The sequence below is a fragment of the Protopterus annectens genome, chromosome 2.part2 (assembly GCF_019279795.1).
Source record: "Protopterus annectens isolate FY-2018-M chromosome 2.part2, PAN1.0, whole genome shotgun sequence".
Lineage (NCBI taxonomy): Eukaryota > Metazoa > Chordata > Ceratodontiformes > Protopteridae > Protopterus > Protopterus annectens.
Genome location: NC_056730.1, coordinates 137,489,770 through 137,506,485, shown reverse-complemented (window position 1 = coordinate 137,506,485; position 16,716 = coordinate 137,489,770). Strand labels below are relative to the sequence as shown.

The 16,716-nt window shown below is 46.6% G+C and overlaps 1 protein-coding gene across 1 annotated transcript in view; it reads left to right on the top strand.

Moving 5' to 3' along the window:
- The window catches only part of DEPDC1B (DEP domain containing 1B), a 676,814-nt gene that overhangs the window by 559,866 nt on the left and 100,232 nt on the right, over window positions 1–16,716 (top strand). The window contains exon 10 of the mRNA XM_044063811.1: window positions 6,089–6,274. Within this exon, the coding sequence (XP_043919746.1) occupies window positions 6,089–6,274 (186 nt within the window). The remainder of the gene's footprint in view (window positions 1–6,088; window positions 6,275–16,716) is intronic.

Below are 16,716 nucleotides of genomic sequence, written 5' to 3'. Positions count from 1 at the left end.
GCTAGGGATTTTGTTCTGAGACCTCTAAGATGAGGTGTGAGGCCCTTCAAGTTTGTCTGACTAAGAAAATGATGTTTGCAGTCATTTTAGGAAAACAACACAGTTACGGAGTTATACCAATCTGGTAACTCGCACATTCTCCTTAAAAAAAAAAAAAAAAAAAAGCTCTGTGAAGCAAGGCCTGAAGGAGAAGTCCAGGGATACTCTGAAATCTGATCATCTATCAAGAGTCCTAGATCTGTGGACATTCACTTTGTGGAGGCACTTGATTAGCCCCGGGCTATGATGTTTGTAGCAGGTTAGGCCTCTAGTGATGGTACTTTGGAAACTGCCACTCCACTGGCTCTTAGCATGTCCCACCACCAGTCTGAAGACTCAACTAGGTAGCAAACACCACTCGGGCGTTTGTCTCTGAATTGTACCTTACTGTTAAGTAAGAGAAGATAAGATGTCTGAGCTCACAGGAAGTCAGAATCCAGGGACACCTTCCTCAGTTTCAGAGATTTCTGGCAGACACCCACCATGCTAAGATCCTGACATTTGAGGCAGAGGCCTGTGCCTTCTGGTGAGTAGTTAGTCCCCATCTCCAACTTACCTACATCTCAAGATTAGGTTAAGCTGGCCCAAGGCTTCTTGCAGTTCTTACTAAGCCTGCAGCCTGAAAACAACCAAGCCTCTGCATCAGAAATCCAAACAAAAGAAAAAGAGCAGTCTCTTTTATGAGAGGACCTGACTCTTGTACCTCAGAGAAGGAGGATTTGAACTATAAGATTTGGACTACAAGTCCCCTTAACCTGTGAAACCGACTGTAAAGACACCTTGGTTTCTTATTCAGCCGTATGGGATCTGTTATTTGGAGATGCCATCTTTCTCATGTCACATTATTTCCAATGGTAAGCTTATAAAGGCCTCAGTCTCTCAAAAAGGTGCCATGTATCTTCTGGGGCTTGGTCCCCCTAAACTGATAGGTATCCCTCCTGTACAGAAAGCCTTTCTGGATGCCTTTGATGTTACCTCCGTGGAGCCAGAGTCTCAGCTCCCTGCCTCCAAGATCCCTGACCAGCTTTACATGGTTCACTGCCGTCACAAATTCCTTATCATCAACCTCCTTTTTTCCTATTTTCTTCATGGGGTCGGGGTGCCGTGTAACTGTCGCCATCTCCTGATTTAATGCCACAATCCTGCCTTCATTGACACTCATGCCTGACTGTCACAGATCTTTTCTCATGCAGTGCCTTTTTGTTGGATGCCCTCATTTCCTCTTACCTTATTCCTGCCTGTCCCAAATCTTCTTCACCAGATTGTCTTCTGCTTTTCTGCACATGTGCCCAAACACCAGAATCTATTATCTTTGATCTTTTCTGCGACTGGAGCTACTTTGGCTTCTGCTCTTATTTCTTCATCTGTCCCATCCTAACACCCTTCTCAGGCACTTTCATTTCCATCACGTCTAGCTTTCTTACTTTCTCTGCCTTACTGCCCAGGTTTCTGTACCGTACAGTAGTACTGGTCACACCACTGTTTTGTGCACCTTACTTTTCAGCTTCTTTGGCATTCTTCTGTCATATACTACACCTGGCGCTCTATGCCAGTTGGCTGCAGCACTTCTCCTTCTGGCTTCAACCACTTTATTCAGACTTCCCTTCTCCTCAACCACCCCTCACAGATACTTGAAGCTATTATCTTGTTCCACTATCTTCCTTTCTATCTCAATTCCCAGCTTCTTCTGAATTTCCCAATTTGCTGCCATTACCACGGTCTTATCTGTACTTTGTTTCATCCCATATGCCTTCAGTTTTGTATTCCATTCCTATACCCTTTTCTGAAGTTCTTCGTCAGAGTGTGCCTGTAATACCACGTTGTCTGCATGCAGCAACTTTGATGACATGTCCCTCAGACCTTTTTGCTATATAGTCCATCACCAGTATGAACAGCAGTGGGCTCAACTGAATCCTGGTGTACACCCACTCTGACTGGGAACCCCTCTGTGAGACTGAGCACTGTTTGTACATGAATCATTAGGTCCTTGTTCATAGCCTGCACTAATTCTACCACTGTTTCTGGGATTTAGAACCACCACAGTAATGTGGATCTGGACTATATAAACTGGCTCCAGGGCATACACTCCTCTCAGCAATAGGTAAAGTAGATTACTGGAATTATTTGTTAAAAAAAAAAAAAAAAAAAGTACACGTCTCAGCTGTTCTGGCATTTAGGGCATGGAACTGCATGGCCCATGTTTTGAAATAATCAAGAACAGGTTCTCAAGCAATTTTTACACAGTTTTGCGAGAGTGTAAGATATGAGCCAGAAAGCTTCTGTGCCGTCTGAAATACAATCCTTATTACAGCAGGCAAAATGTACTCTCATATTTGGGTATAGTGCTGTGGATGCAGCATCTAGGGTTGCCATAACAAAGGCAGAAAGGAGAAGACATTCCTAGCTGACAATTCATACCTGCCCAGGGATGTGGAGATACAGCTCCACAATGAACGTCTGGATAAGAAGTTGCTGTTCAGACCCAGGCATACAGTGTATTCAGAAAGCTAGAGAATGTACTATGAATTTATGAAACTAGTGTTTAATCTTCAGATTTCCAAATATAATAGGAATTATTCTTCCAATAAGGATGTTGCTACTGGAAACGAGGTAAAAGTAAGCAGCTAAAATGTAGAAAAGTGACAAAAAACAAGAGAGAAAGACAGGGGCACTCGGGGCCCATCCCCCCAAAAGGGAGCAGCTGTGACTACACCAGCATCCTCCGTTTCCAGTCATCAAAAACTTCACTCTACCCAGTTATCCCATCCAGTTCCCTAGATAAGGGGCACTTGTTCTCTTTTTACCAAGAATAGTCAAGAATTACTTCCAACAAATAGGTGGTAAAGACTATAATCACAGGGTGCAAGCTGCAGTTTATGGACAGACCTCAAAAAGAGAACTCTCAGTGTTAGCAGATCAGGAAATACCAGTAGGTTCCATATTAACAGAAATGCTGTCCCTTGATATAATATGAATCATGCCACACAGTCACGAGAACAGATGGTTTTAACTCACAGTTGTTTCTCATTCCAGGAAAGGACAATCCTTGGAGACTCATTTCAAAATTCTTAATCCTAAACAAATTTTTAAAAGTGGCAAAGTTCAAGATGTTTTATATTTTTTTTCTGGCAGTTAATGCAGATAGCTAAAGCTATAAGCTGTTATTCAGTTTCTTCCTGTGATTCTTTCTACCTTTGTTTAGTACCATGCAACTGAGCAAGTCATTTTACAAGACAGTGCTCCCAGGTCACCTCTGAAAAGGGATACTTATGTACAGTGGTATTAACTGGTTAACAAGTGCATAAAATAAATAAATGGTGACACTAGAGGCTTTACTTCCTCTACTCCCCTCTTAAGTTTTTTTTTTTCCTGTGGACCTCCAGGATAATCAACTTCACATTCTCACTTACAGAGGTACTAGGCAGTATCTGAGGTTTGTGGTGGGGGACTCCATTATCCATTCACTTCCTTACCCTCTGCCTCAGGTACTTTGTCCAGAGTTTTTACAAAGTAGCACAGAGTGAAAGCTCACTGAAGGACCAAAGATATTCATATTTACAAATACTTAGATGACTGCCTGATACGTGCATGCTCCCAGGAATAGATACAGAGAACTATGGACTACAGTTTACACTCTCCGGCCACTCCATCACCTCAGTGTACACAAATTGAAACTTTTATGAAGCCAGAAGGTAGTTTTCCTGGGAAAACCTTTGAATACAAACACCAACAGAGCTTACCCTGCACAAAAGAAGATAGTCACAGACTACCTTCTTCTAATCCATGACAAGGAAACATAGACTAATGTCCCAACAATTATTGACCGTCTTGGGACATGACACCTGCTGTTCTGATGGTAACCTTAGCCAAATTATATATGAGGAAAAAATGGCCGTTACTCAAGAACAAGTGAGACTAGTAGTGAAACCCTTTGGAAATCACTATCCCAATGTTCCACTGTGCAAAGTAAGAAGTCATAACATGATTTCACTATACGGCCAAAGACATAAGATCATAATATAAACAAAGGAGTATTAAAACACAATAAGCAGTTTCCAGTGCAGGTTTATAAAAATAAAAGAATACAAGGAGAATACATGGAGAGCCAGGGATAGTGATTATCTAACAGGATGATAATACAAGATAAATAAATATTTCAGGCACATTTATGATTTTTGCATCAGTGTGGTTTAAGGGTGCATGTTATATTGTTTGATTACTTGTAGGTAACGTGTTCAGTGTTGGGTATGGATTCACAGGAAGGTGCTCCTTACTAGGGGTGAGCTGGTGGATTCAGGGTTTGAGGGCTACAACTCGTGTGCTTGGCACATTACATCATAGCACGCATCAGAGTAGGTGTCTGGATATCCCCTAGAATGAATCCTTCAAAGATGTTCTTCATGCATTTCACTATTGCAGTTATGAGCAGAGGGATCTCTGACACAAATGGAGTCTGTCTGACCCAGTTTCTCAGAAGTGAGCATACATCTTCCTTCATGGCAAAGTGACATTATCTTCCTTCATACATTGGCACTTCCTCCAAAGGTAAAAACCCTGATGGCTGCCTAAATGATGACCCTTTCCAACTGACCCTCACAGTAGTGATGGAAAATGAGTGAGCCAACTAGCTGGGGAGGGAGGCTGAGTATTGGTTGGCAGTGGGAAGACAAAAGGGGGGAAAAAACTGTCTGGACCTAATGTTAGACAAGTGCGCTGTAGAGATTGTCTCTAAAGAGATACAAGGCATCCTCCTAGTCCTGGAAGATCAGGAGCAGTTAGCAATGCCCCTGGTCTCAAAGATGCTGTCCCAGAGTACTGTACTGCACATGTCCAAAGGAGAAAAATATATAGGAGCTTTTACTGGTCAGGTTGGGGTATCCAAAGACCTTTCACAATTCTGTATCTTCCTCCCTCCTTCCTTTTCTTCTTCTCCCTCCTAGTTCAGCCTTCCTTTTTCTTTTTGTCCAGGATCCCTTGGAGGACTGCATTTCTCTATTGCCTGACTAAAACTTAATAAATCACACAGTTTAGACAGGGCACACCTTTAGAGGGTTACAGTGCTTTCAGCCTCAGATGGAGCAAGACAGACTTAAAGATGGAATGGATGGATGCCACCTTTATACCAGGAAGTGCCAACGTCCAAGGGAAAGCTGGGCTCAACCTGTTACAAGCATCTAAACATCATGACAGCAGCAGTGAACCCAATCGAACATCTATTATAGTAAACTAGCTGCACAATTGTAATTTTTTAATAAACTCTGATTGGTGTAAAGATGAACATAAACCGCAGTACTCTTAGTGTGGGACTGGCATTATTCTCAGACACCACTTAGCCTAGTGATGGTAAAGAGGAATAATAAATACACTGTGTTTAAGTACTGAGGGTACGGGGTTCGAATCTTTAGACTTTAACTGGCGCATAGGATTAAAGCTGTGAGCTGTTAGTTACTTCCTTTTTGGTACAGAGTTTGATTCCCTCAACTTTACTTTGACTACTATGAAACCTTGAGCAAGTCACTTAACCAGACAGTGCTTTGAGGCAATTGGAAATTTGGGATAGGATCATTAATGGTTTGCAAGACAGCATGTCTAGTATCTAGCTATAAACGTATGCCAGCAAGACCTTGAACAGCCTGAAAAAAATGGCCAGATGGTAATGACATCTGTAAGTAAAGCCAAAAGTAACCAATACTTGTGCAAGAATTTGTCTCTTAAAGAACTGATATTATTGTGAATACCTCATGCAAGTGTATTTTCTTGTTTTTGCTGACATCCTGTAGCTTTATTAAAAGTTGTGCATGCTAATTTATCTGACTGTTGACCATGCAAGGAACTGTTGCGATGAAACTTGCAGACACGAAAAGTATACATTTTCTTCAACTGTTGCATAACTTTCATGACTTGTATCTGTCGTTACAGGGCTGTAACCTAAATATGGAAATATTCAGCACCATGATTTAAAGTTATAGATTTCTGCTAACAATAATGAAACTTTGTTTTGTATGCTTAAATTTTCCAGATAAGCACTATGATGTTCCATCTCTTGTAGATAAAATATGCTGGTGCTGATGCAGATGTTTTATTGCCTTCACATTCCTTTTGCCATCAAATCATCACAGAAGAGTTTCAAGAGCAACAGACAGACAGCTCTGAGGCTGCAGCCACTGGTCTGCTAGAGAAAATCATAGCTGATCAACAATCATCTGTAAAAGAAAAGAAAAAGAAACTTAAACAGGTATTTATTGCATTTTATACTGTGCTTTCTGATCTCCAGTTTCAGTAGAATGCTCAATGGTATTTGTGAATGGTGCTATTCTTTATTTTCAAATAAAAATGCAGAATAGAATATTATCCAGAAAAGTCTTGGTTATCCTTAGGTTATCTCATATTTCACATTTCAGCGAATTTACAGTCAGTGATGCAAGTTACGCTGGCATTTTTTTCAAGCAGCACTCCACATGCAGAAATTGTCAGAATTGCCAGCTCTGTAAATGTGCTGGCAACCTTTACTATGCCTTTATATGATAACATGGGGGGCTATATCTTGACATTTTTTACAATTGGGTATTGTTTTCTAGCCCTCCCATCATGTCAGTCAGTAGTATGTGTTACAAAACTGTTCAGATTATTCTGCATCTTGAGATACATATTGGACCTTCCTTCTCTGTAAAATAATAAATCTGAAGTAGGAACTTCATTTGTCAGCAACCTTTGGGATACGGATCCGATCTCAGATCCGAGCCGGCAACTTTTACCACAGCATAGATCCGAGCTCCTAGCTCCTCCCTTTACCCATAATCCCCTGCCAACCCTAACTGACCTCAGATCTAGTTTGCCGCGCTTCAAGCCTACAAACTGGATTTCGAGCTCCTGGTAGTTCAGGGAAATTGTGAGAAAAAAACTTGATTTTTTTTGTACCTTCTCTTGTGTGAGTGTGTAAGATTGTTTAGGTTCCTTCTTGTATATCTTTTTTGTAAAAATTTTTCCTCCCAACCCTCGCTGGTTCGTAGTGTGTGTTTGTGGTGTGTGTAGGGGCCTAGTGATTGTGTTTTTCTGTTCAATATGTCGGAGGCCCCTAAAGCCATCTTTTCAAAATGCACCGAGTGTGGCCATAAGCTTTCACTGGCGGATGGCCATACCCGGTGCGTTAGGTGCCTTGGGGTTGAACACCTCTCTTCGGGATGCACGATTTGTGCAGTGTTCAACCCCAGGGCACTTAAGGACCGGACGTCGAAGCTGATCCTGGCAGGCCTTTTGCCCCCGGACTCGGCTCCTGCCTCCGGTTCTTCGGTGGCCGCTACCCAGCCCTCGGTGGTAGCCACCCCTGCCTCCCTCCCTCCGGTCGGGACTCAACCTCCCGTTTTGGCTCCGGAGGAGAGGGAGGCCGGAAAAACCAAAAGGAAGGAGAAGCACCATAAGCAGTGGGTCGAGGACTCTTCCTCGGCCCCGCCCGCCAAGCAGGCTTCTCCATCCAGGGTTTCTGGATCGCCTCCTCCTCGGCTCCGGTCCCCTTGTTTTTCACCGGGACCTGGGGAGGAGGCGACCCGGTCCCCATCAAGGTCATCGAGGCGTCACTCTAGGTCTGCCTCGGTGGCCTCGTCGAGGTCCACCTTCAGTATGTCAGATGCAGACATGGACCGGATGATGAGGAGGTTCATCCAGGCCCAGCTGCAGATGGGAGTGCTCTTGCCTCCCCCCCCCCCTCCGGGGGGGGAGCTCGACCCCATTCTTTGCTCCAATTGCTCCTTCTCTGTCCCGCTTCCCGGGTTTGGAGCATTCGGAGCCAAGCCGCGTCGGATCCGGGAGTGTGTTGGAGCCGACAGTACTAGTTACTTCGGCTCCGACTGGTCCCTCGAGTTTTTCGGATCCGACCTCTCGGAGCCATGGGCTGAGCTTCGGATCCGAGGGACTTTGTGTGACTTCGGCTCCATCCCGGTCGGTGCACACGGGTCCTTCGGATCCGAGGGTCTCGGCCCCGGATCCGGTCCCCGCTTCGGATCCGAGTGGGAGCCGACTCTCGGAGCCTATCGAGAGTAGCTCCCCCTCGGCTTTCGCGGTGGTGGAGAGGGCACTGTTGAGTGCATCCGGACCTCCGGTCCTGGCTTCGGCTCCTCCCTGCACTCCCTTTCAGCTGGTCCGGGCTCCCATCACCCGGCCTTCGGGACAGCCTGCTTCAGCGTCTCTGGGTGTTCCTTTGGAACGTGATATTGCTGGTGAGTCTTCCTCGGACAGCCCCCCCCGAGGAGGTCCCTCACAAAACCAAGTGGAAGAGGAGGCACATGGACTCCCCTGAGTCCCTTACCGAAGATACAGACTTAGATGAAGGGGAAGGCTCCCCAAGATCACCCCCCGAGGATGTCTCCTTTGGAGACATCATGGAAATGCTCAGGATTAGGGGAGGGTGGTCTGCCCCCAAGGCTTCCTCCGATGAGTCCGTATTCCTAGAGGCGTTCGAAGCAGGGCCATCTACCTCTTGGGTGTCCCCTCCCCCCGACCCCCTGGTGGACCTTATTTCCACCAGGGCTTGGAAGGAGCCGGACACTGTAGAGCCAGTCCCCAAGCACCCGGATAGGATCCTGAGTCCCCCTGCTGAAAGAACCCACTGGAGCAGAGGTCCCCCCGTGGATGCCATGTTGGTGGCGGCGGCCACCAAGAGAGAGCTGGCTCAGGAGAGCTCTGCGGTCCACCCGCCGAGTAAGGACTCTCGAGCGATGGACCGCCTGGGGAAGCGGGTCTTTAGTTCAGCAACCTTCTCCATGAGAGCGCTGAACTATATGGCACACGTCATCCGGATGCAGCGGGATCTAATAAAAGAATACGCTGCATCCCCCCCAGAGTCTATGTCGGAAGGAGACAAGCAATTGTACTCCTCCCGAATGTCTACTCTACGTTCAGTTTCCAACACCTCTATGCGGCTCTTGTCACACGCCACTGAAGGAGCCGCTAGAGCTGGCGGAGCCGGCCTGGTAATCAGGCGTCAGGCCTGGCTCCGACACTGTGACTTCTCGGAACCCTTTAAGGCGCCATTCGCGAATGCCCCCTTTGATGGTTCTGCACTGTTTGGCAAAACCATTCGCGACACTTTAGTCCAGAGCGAGAAAGACGGGAAGATGTTGTCTGCTGTCGGAGTCCGCTTCTCTGCTCCCCAGAGGTCCTTTTCTAAGAACCAAAAGGGTCGGAAGAAGATGTGGTTCCGAAAATCGCATCAGTCCCAGTCTGCTCCGGACAACCAGTCCTCGTGGCAGAGGAGGACAGGGAGGACGCCGCCCAGGAGGCAGAGGGGGTCCCAGAAACTTTGGGTCCAGAGAACACTTCTCTGAGATGCCCACGCAGAACCCCTGAGGGGTTGGCCGGCTGCTCCACTCTGGAGGCAGTCGGGGGGCGTCTTTCGGAACACCTAGCAATGTGGGAGTCCATAACAACAGAACGCTGGGTGCTTTGCATCATATCCAGAGGTTACCAAATTCCTTTTATTGTAACCCCCAAAACCAGAAGCCTCCCTGACATACCACCCAATCAAAGGGAGGCAGCTGCTACAGAAATTCAGCAGCTTTTGCAAAAAAGAGCCATCCAACCCGTCCCCCCAGATCAGTTCGGATTGAGGTTTTACTCCAGGTTCTTTCTGGTGCCAAAAAAGACGGGGGACTTGAGATCCATTCTCGATCTCTCTCTCCTGAACCTGGCAGTACCCAAAGAAAAGTTCCGAAGGGTCACCTTATAATCTATTCTCCCCCTATTACGGGAGAACGATTGGATGTGCTCGATAGACCTCAAGGATGCGTACTACCACATCCTAGTGGACAGACGCTCCAGGAGGTTCCTCCGTTTCCGGCTGGGAGCCAGTCACTTTCAGTTCAGGGCCCTTCCCTTCGGTCTCACCTCAGCCCCCAGGGTGTTCACCAAAGTCTTGGCGGTCATAGCGGCCCACCTGAGGCTTCAGGGAATTCAGGTCTTTTCGTACCTGGACGACTGGCTCCTCATCGCCCCAACAAGGCATCTGCTCTGTTCAGGCAGGGATTATTTCCTCAACCTTGCTCCACGTCTAGGGTTGACTGTCAACATGACCAATTCCTCTCTAGTCCCTACACAGGTAATAGATTTCATAGGGGCGAGATTGGATTCCAGGATAATGCTTGCCTTCCTGACTCCCGATCGGCTTCAGAACCTGAGGTTGCATGTCCAGGCCATTCTCATACTTCCTGCTCCACCTGCTGAATTGATCCTGAAGGCTCTAGGGTCCATGGCGGCAGCTATTCCTCTACTGCCCCTAGCCTGCCTAAATATGAGGGTCCTGCAGTGGACCCTCCAAGTACAATGGTCCCTGTCTCGCAACTCCCTGTCCCATCCTATTCCCCTAAGCAGGGCTTGCAGAGAGTCGCTCATGTGGTGGCTCCGGTCCCAGAGTCTCCACATGGGATGACCATTCTCAATGCCTTCCCCCGTCGCCACAGTGACCACGGACGCCTCTCGCCTGGGGTGGGGTGGGGGGGGCACTATTCAGGCAGAATGGTCCAAGGCACGTGGAATGACACAGAGACCTCTTTGCATATCAATGTCCTAGAGATGAGGGCAGTGCTTTTGATGTTGCAGGCACTTCACAGCCTTCTTCCGATTGGGAAGACTCTCTAGTACATGCTTGGCCTCCCAGTCTCCTTTACGCTTACCCTCCTTTGCCCATGATGCTGAAACTCTTACAGAAAGCCAGTCGGCTGGGAAGCAAAATGATCCTCATTGCCCCATTCTGGCCTCGTCAAACATGGTTCCTGTACCTGTGGTCTCACCTAATTCATCCACCATGGATTCTGGATCCACTCCCGGATCTCATTACTCACCCTCTGGGTCTTCCGGCCCCCAACCTGGTCAACCTCAAGCTGACTGCTTGGTTGCTCCAGTTCCACTCCTGATTAGGACTCCCGGAATCTGCTCACCAGTCAAAGCCATCCTAGTAGCAGCACATAAACCTTCCACCAGAAGAGTCTACCGAAGCAAGTGGAAACGTTTCTCCATCTGGGCGGAGCACCATCACTTGGATCCTTTCACGGCGCCTCTCACGTCGGTTTTGGATTTCTTAACTACCCTTTTTCATCAAGGGGCTAGCTGCTCTACAGTCAAGGTACAACTGGCAGCGATTTCGCATTATCATGTAGGGCATGAATCAGGCCTTCTAATTACTTCCAAGCTTTGTAAAGCTTTCCTCAAGGGTAACTTCCTTCTCAGACCTCCGGTCAGGGAGGTAGTACCCCCATGGGATTTGTCTTTGGTTCTCCAAGCCTTGACTAGCCCCCCTTTCGAGCCGGCGGCCACGGTTGATCTTAAATATCTCTCTTGGAAGACTGCCTTCTTGGTGGCCATTTCTTCAGCTAAAAGGGTCTCTGAACTTCAGGCTGTATGTGTTAAACCGCCGTATTTAACCTTCCATCCAGATAGAGTTTACCTCAGGATCAATCCGTCCTTTCTGCCTAAGGTGTCTTCAGAAGCTAATATTAATCAATCTATTAATCTTCCCGTGTTCTTTCCCCATTACCAGAACAAAGGAGAGTATAAACTGCATTCCTTGGATGTGCACAGACAATTATGTTTTTATATTCATCGAACTGATGGTCATAGGCAATCTGACCAGTTGTTTGTCTCCTTTGCCAAAACAAGTTTAGGCAAGTCAATTTCTAAAGTTACACTATCACGGTGGATAGCTAGTTGTATCCTCTTAGCGTATCAGAGTTCGGGAAGGCCTGCACCTCAGGGAATCCGAGCTCATTCTACTAGGGCCATCGCTACTTCGGCGGCTTTTAAATCTAGGGTTCCCTTAGATGATATTTGTTCCGCAGCCACTTGGGCCTCATCTCATACCTTTATCAGCCATTACAAACTGGATGTTGTCTCCAGAGGTAGGGCGTCCTTTGGCTCTGCAGTGCTCCGGAATATTCTTCCATAAAGGCCACCCAGGATTCAGGTAGCTGGGGACTCTGTCCCAAAGGTTGCTGACAAATAAAGTTCCTACTTCAGATTAAGAAGTTATGTACTCACCATAACGTTCCATCTGAGTAGGTATCTTCATTTGTCTGCAACCATCCCCCCCTCCTTCCCCCTGACCTACAGGATCTGTCTTGGATAAGCCCCTTCCGGGGCACAATAACAATGCTTATATCGGGCAAACTTGATCTGAGGTCAGTTAGGGTTGGCAGGGGATTATGGGTAAAGGGAGGAGCTAGGAGCTCGGATCTATGCTGTGGTAAAAGTTGCCGGCTCTGATCTGAAATCGGATCCGTATCCGTTGCAGACAAATGAAGATACCTACTCAGATGGAACGTTATGGTGAGTACATAACTTCTTATTTCTTTCAGAAGATCAATATATATACTTTACATGGGATAACTAAAGCAGTTGCCTGAGTGTTTTTTTTTCCAGGTCAAAAAAGGCAAATTTTGAATGATTTTAAGTGAGTTCTTTGGGAGAACAGTGGTGCATGAGTAAATCTAAGCATGGTCATGTATAATTAGTACTTTCAGCAGGAAAAAAATATTCCCTGGGATTCGCGTACCTAAATTTTAAGTGCAGGAACAGTATAACCACTCCTGCATGGAAAATGGCCACTTTGCAATCCACGTACGTGCCGTTTTCACGTGCACGAGCAGCTGTACACTATTCCAGCACGGAAAGCCGTGCAGGATGCTAATGAGGTCATTTACTGGTGAAAACCATGCAAATGAGCCCAGTTAGCAATCCAACAAAGCAGCATGTTCCGTGCTGGAACAGTGTGGCTTGCAGAAATGTATTCAGTTACTAACCAAATACATTTCTGCAATCTACACAATGGAGCCATGTCAGTGCTCCAGAAAGCATGTATTAATTAGGTTTTGCATGCCAATGGCCAAATATATGGCCATTAGCATGCAAAACCACTCGAAAATAATAAAATATAAACTTTATTTTATGTTGACCGAACTTGGCCATTGAGGGCAGGGGATGTGGTACACTAGTGGGAGGGGGGGAGAAGAAGTCAAAATGGGGAGGGGGGGACTGCAGTAGAGCTACTTTCTGCATTTTGCCATTATAGTCAATGGCATGCAGAAAGTAAACGTAGGCAGTGAACAGTGGTTGCTAAGGGGGAAGGCTCAGGAATAGTGCAGTAACTAGGGCTTAAGGCAGTGGGGTATGCTAATGATGGGACTTGTACCGAATCACAAGTTGAACAGGAAAACTTTTAAGTGTTAGACTACACCTAACCGTGTAGCTGCTTTAACACCATGTAGGCAGGAGTTGCAAGGAATATGAAAAGGGGGTGTGTCATGCTTGCTGGAAGCACATTGGACCCTGTTGGCTGGTGTCTGCTTAGCTAAGCACGGCTAGGAGAGGGGTTGTGTCTGAGGCTGTGTACTCATACTCCATGAACTGGAGAGTGTGCATGTGCAGGGGAGGGACATATCTTGCTGTTTACTGACAGGCTGAAAGAGGAAGGGTAGAAGGAAAAGGCAAAGGAAGTATCAGAACAAGGGAAATGCTGTACAAACCAACCATATGGGCGTCTGCAACCCACAATTGGCCAAAGAAAGCACTCAAATAATACAACTGACAGGTGGCAGATCTGAAGATGGGAGGACATGTAAAATATAATTAAAGGGCAACAGCACAAAATGAAGATGAACTGATGTAGAAATGACTACTATGGGAGTCTTGCAACTCAGAATGGGCCCTGAAAATATAATACAGCTAGCAGGTAGCTGCAGAGCTGTAAATGGGAAGAGATGCAAGTAAAAATTTATTACAAAAGGGCAACAGCAGAATAAAGGCAGTCATCCACAAATCACTAGAAATGTTTCTAACACTCGCAGTGGCTAAATTCAAGCCATGAGCAAGTAAGCTGGCAGCTGAAATGAATCAGAAACAGCCAATCTGACAGGCAGCAGTAGTATCACACCACTATAAAGTATGGAAAAATGTCTTAGTCTGCGTTTCCTCACAAATTCTGCACCTGTGGAGTAAATCTGGGAATTTAAACTGACAAAATGCTAGGGGCTGCCATTGCTCTGATACATCACTATGTGCTGGAGGCTGACGGTGGTGAGGATAATGCTGCCAACTGCCGCATACCCAGGAGGAGGAGGAGGGTTTTCAGACCCAGGGTGACCTATCAGGGGCTACATGACATGGAGATTGTAGAGCGTTACAGGGTGGACAGGGACATACTTCAGCAAATTGTGGAGCTGTGCCTGCCTTGCCTCACATCCAGAACAAACAGAGGGGGAACCCATCCCAGTGGATACTAAGGTATATGTGTGTAGCCTTAAGAATACTAGCTACAGGTACTTTCCAAAGACCTACTAGGGATATCATGGGGGTGTCACAGTCATCTGCATCCAGAGTACTCCCATCAGTTCCTGGATGCCATGCTACCACATGTCCGTGAATGCATCTGCTTCCCCAGCACCTGTGAGGAATTGACCAGCAATATACATCTCTTCCACTATGTAGCTGAATACCCGCAGGTACTGGGTGTCATAGACTGCACGCACATCCACATCAAAGATCCACCCAGTGAGAGGGGTAGGGTCTACATCAACCGCAAGGGCTTCCCGTCCATCAACTGCCAGGTTGTGTGCAATGCCCAGGGCATTATCATGCAAGTGTGTGTTGGCAGCCCCGGAAGCTATCATGACTTCCACATCTGGGATTCCTCACAGCTGTATCAGGGGTTTGTCAGGGGTGACATCCCAATTGGCCATCTAGTGGGGGATGCTGGCTATGCACTAGAGCCGTGACTGATGACACCCATCAGAAATGCACGCACCCCCAAACAAGAATGCCATAATGAGGTACATGCACAAACCAGGATCATATAGAGTGTGTGTTTGGGATGCTCAAGTCACGGTTACGCTGCCTTGACATATCCGTAGAGCCTTGCAGTACTCTCCAGCTACATGTGGACAAATGTTCATAGTATGTGCCATGCTACACAATGTGATCCTGCGGAAACAGCTGCAGCAGGAACAACACGAGGAGTGGCCACACAGCCCCTCACCATTGCCAAGGTCACCACAGGCACAGAGAGACTTGGAGGAGGAACTTCCTGAGCCTGCCCCTAGAGGCAGACAGAGGCATGCCCAGTATACCTATGCCTTGGCAAAGAGGCAACACATAGCGCACACTGACACTGTAGGGAATCAGGGACTGATACCTGTCTCCGACTCGCACATACAGTAAAAGGGAAACCAAACATCACACTACCTGTACTTTACCATGTATAGGGAGTGTACTGCATGCGTCCCACATAGTCAGCCCTCCAGCATCATCCTCAATACTGCCCCAGGCACAAGGTAAGTCACCCTTACTATCAATTACTGAATGGAGTAGTATGTTCTGGGAGTAGTATGTTCTGATAGTTATATCTATGCTATGGATGTAAGCATGCAAGGGAATTTGGTGACCAAATGGTATAGCAGCAGATAGCTGACAGCTATTATGGGACAGCATGAAATCCATAACAAATACTGTTGTCTATCCATACTAGGTAGTAGTACTCAAGGTGACAATTCTCACTGCAGTACTTGTGGTGGCTCGACTAACTGTGGGTGTCCACAGGTCACACACATGGATGTTAATGAGCATTCCCATACCCACCCCCTAGCCTTACCCAGCAGGACAGGTGTAGATGACTGGAAAGAAAGGTCAGGTAAAGCTCCACAAATGCTGGCAATGGTGAACAACCCCCTACAGACCTACACAGACATACTACAACAGGTCTTGGCAGTTGCAGTATAGTTCTGAAGAATAAGAAGTCTAAAACTGAAATGTATGCCATTACAATCTAACTTGTGTACTTTACTGATATACCTCCATTCTGCAAGATAGGGAACAATACAATACTAAATGTGTGAAGTTGTCAGGTGTGCACAACCCCATGTATAAATGGCAGTAACATGTAAGTTTATAGAGTAATATCAGTGGAGCACAGATTGCCTGAGCTGTCCCAATCAGCATGATAATTGGTGTATGTCCACTATATGCAGGGGTCAGTGTGCCAATTTTTTGTGAGTATTTAATGTCTGGAAGTGGACAGCATGTAGGCCTGGATGTTGTGTCTCCGTGGCCTAGGTACAGTACTGTGGTTGACAGGGCCATGTTCCAACAACTACAGTGCCAACCAATCTGCTTCTCAGCTACACCTGTGTTAATAGTTATACACACTCACTGTCCAGATGGACAATATGTGTCACTGTTAGAAAGCTGGACAGGCTATGAACAGGGGTCCATACACAGAAACAGTACACAGGTGGAAGTACTCTATGCAGTGCTAGAAAGTAACTCTGAACTGCACACACCTTTGAAATTAAATATAGAGGATGTTCATCGTGCATACAGCTGCAGTAATCACAGATGGGTTTCCAGCCGTCAGGCGGTCCCTCGGTCGGCCGAATTCCAAAGTCTTGGTCCGGCGTCGGTGGTCGTCGCATACTCTTCTGACGTCAGGAAGGCCAGAGTATATAAGACACAGCCGACGCCATGTTCTTCAGTCTTTTTTGCCGCGCGGTGCCCGAAGCAGAAGCAGTTCGCAAGTGCCGGTCGGCCAGCTCCTGAATTACGAAAATATTTGGAACCGAAGTCTTCACTAAAGCTAAGTACCCCGTTGGGGAAACTTTTCTTGCCTCAGACCGATGTCAGAAAAAGTTAATAATTGTATTT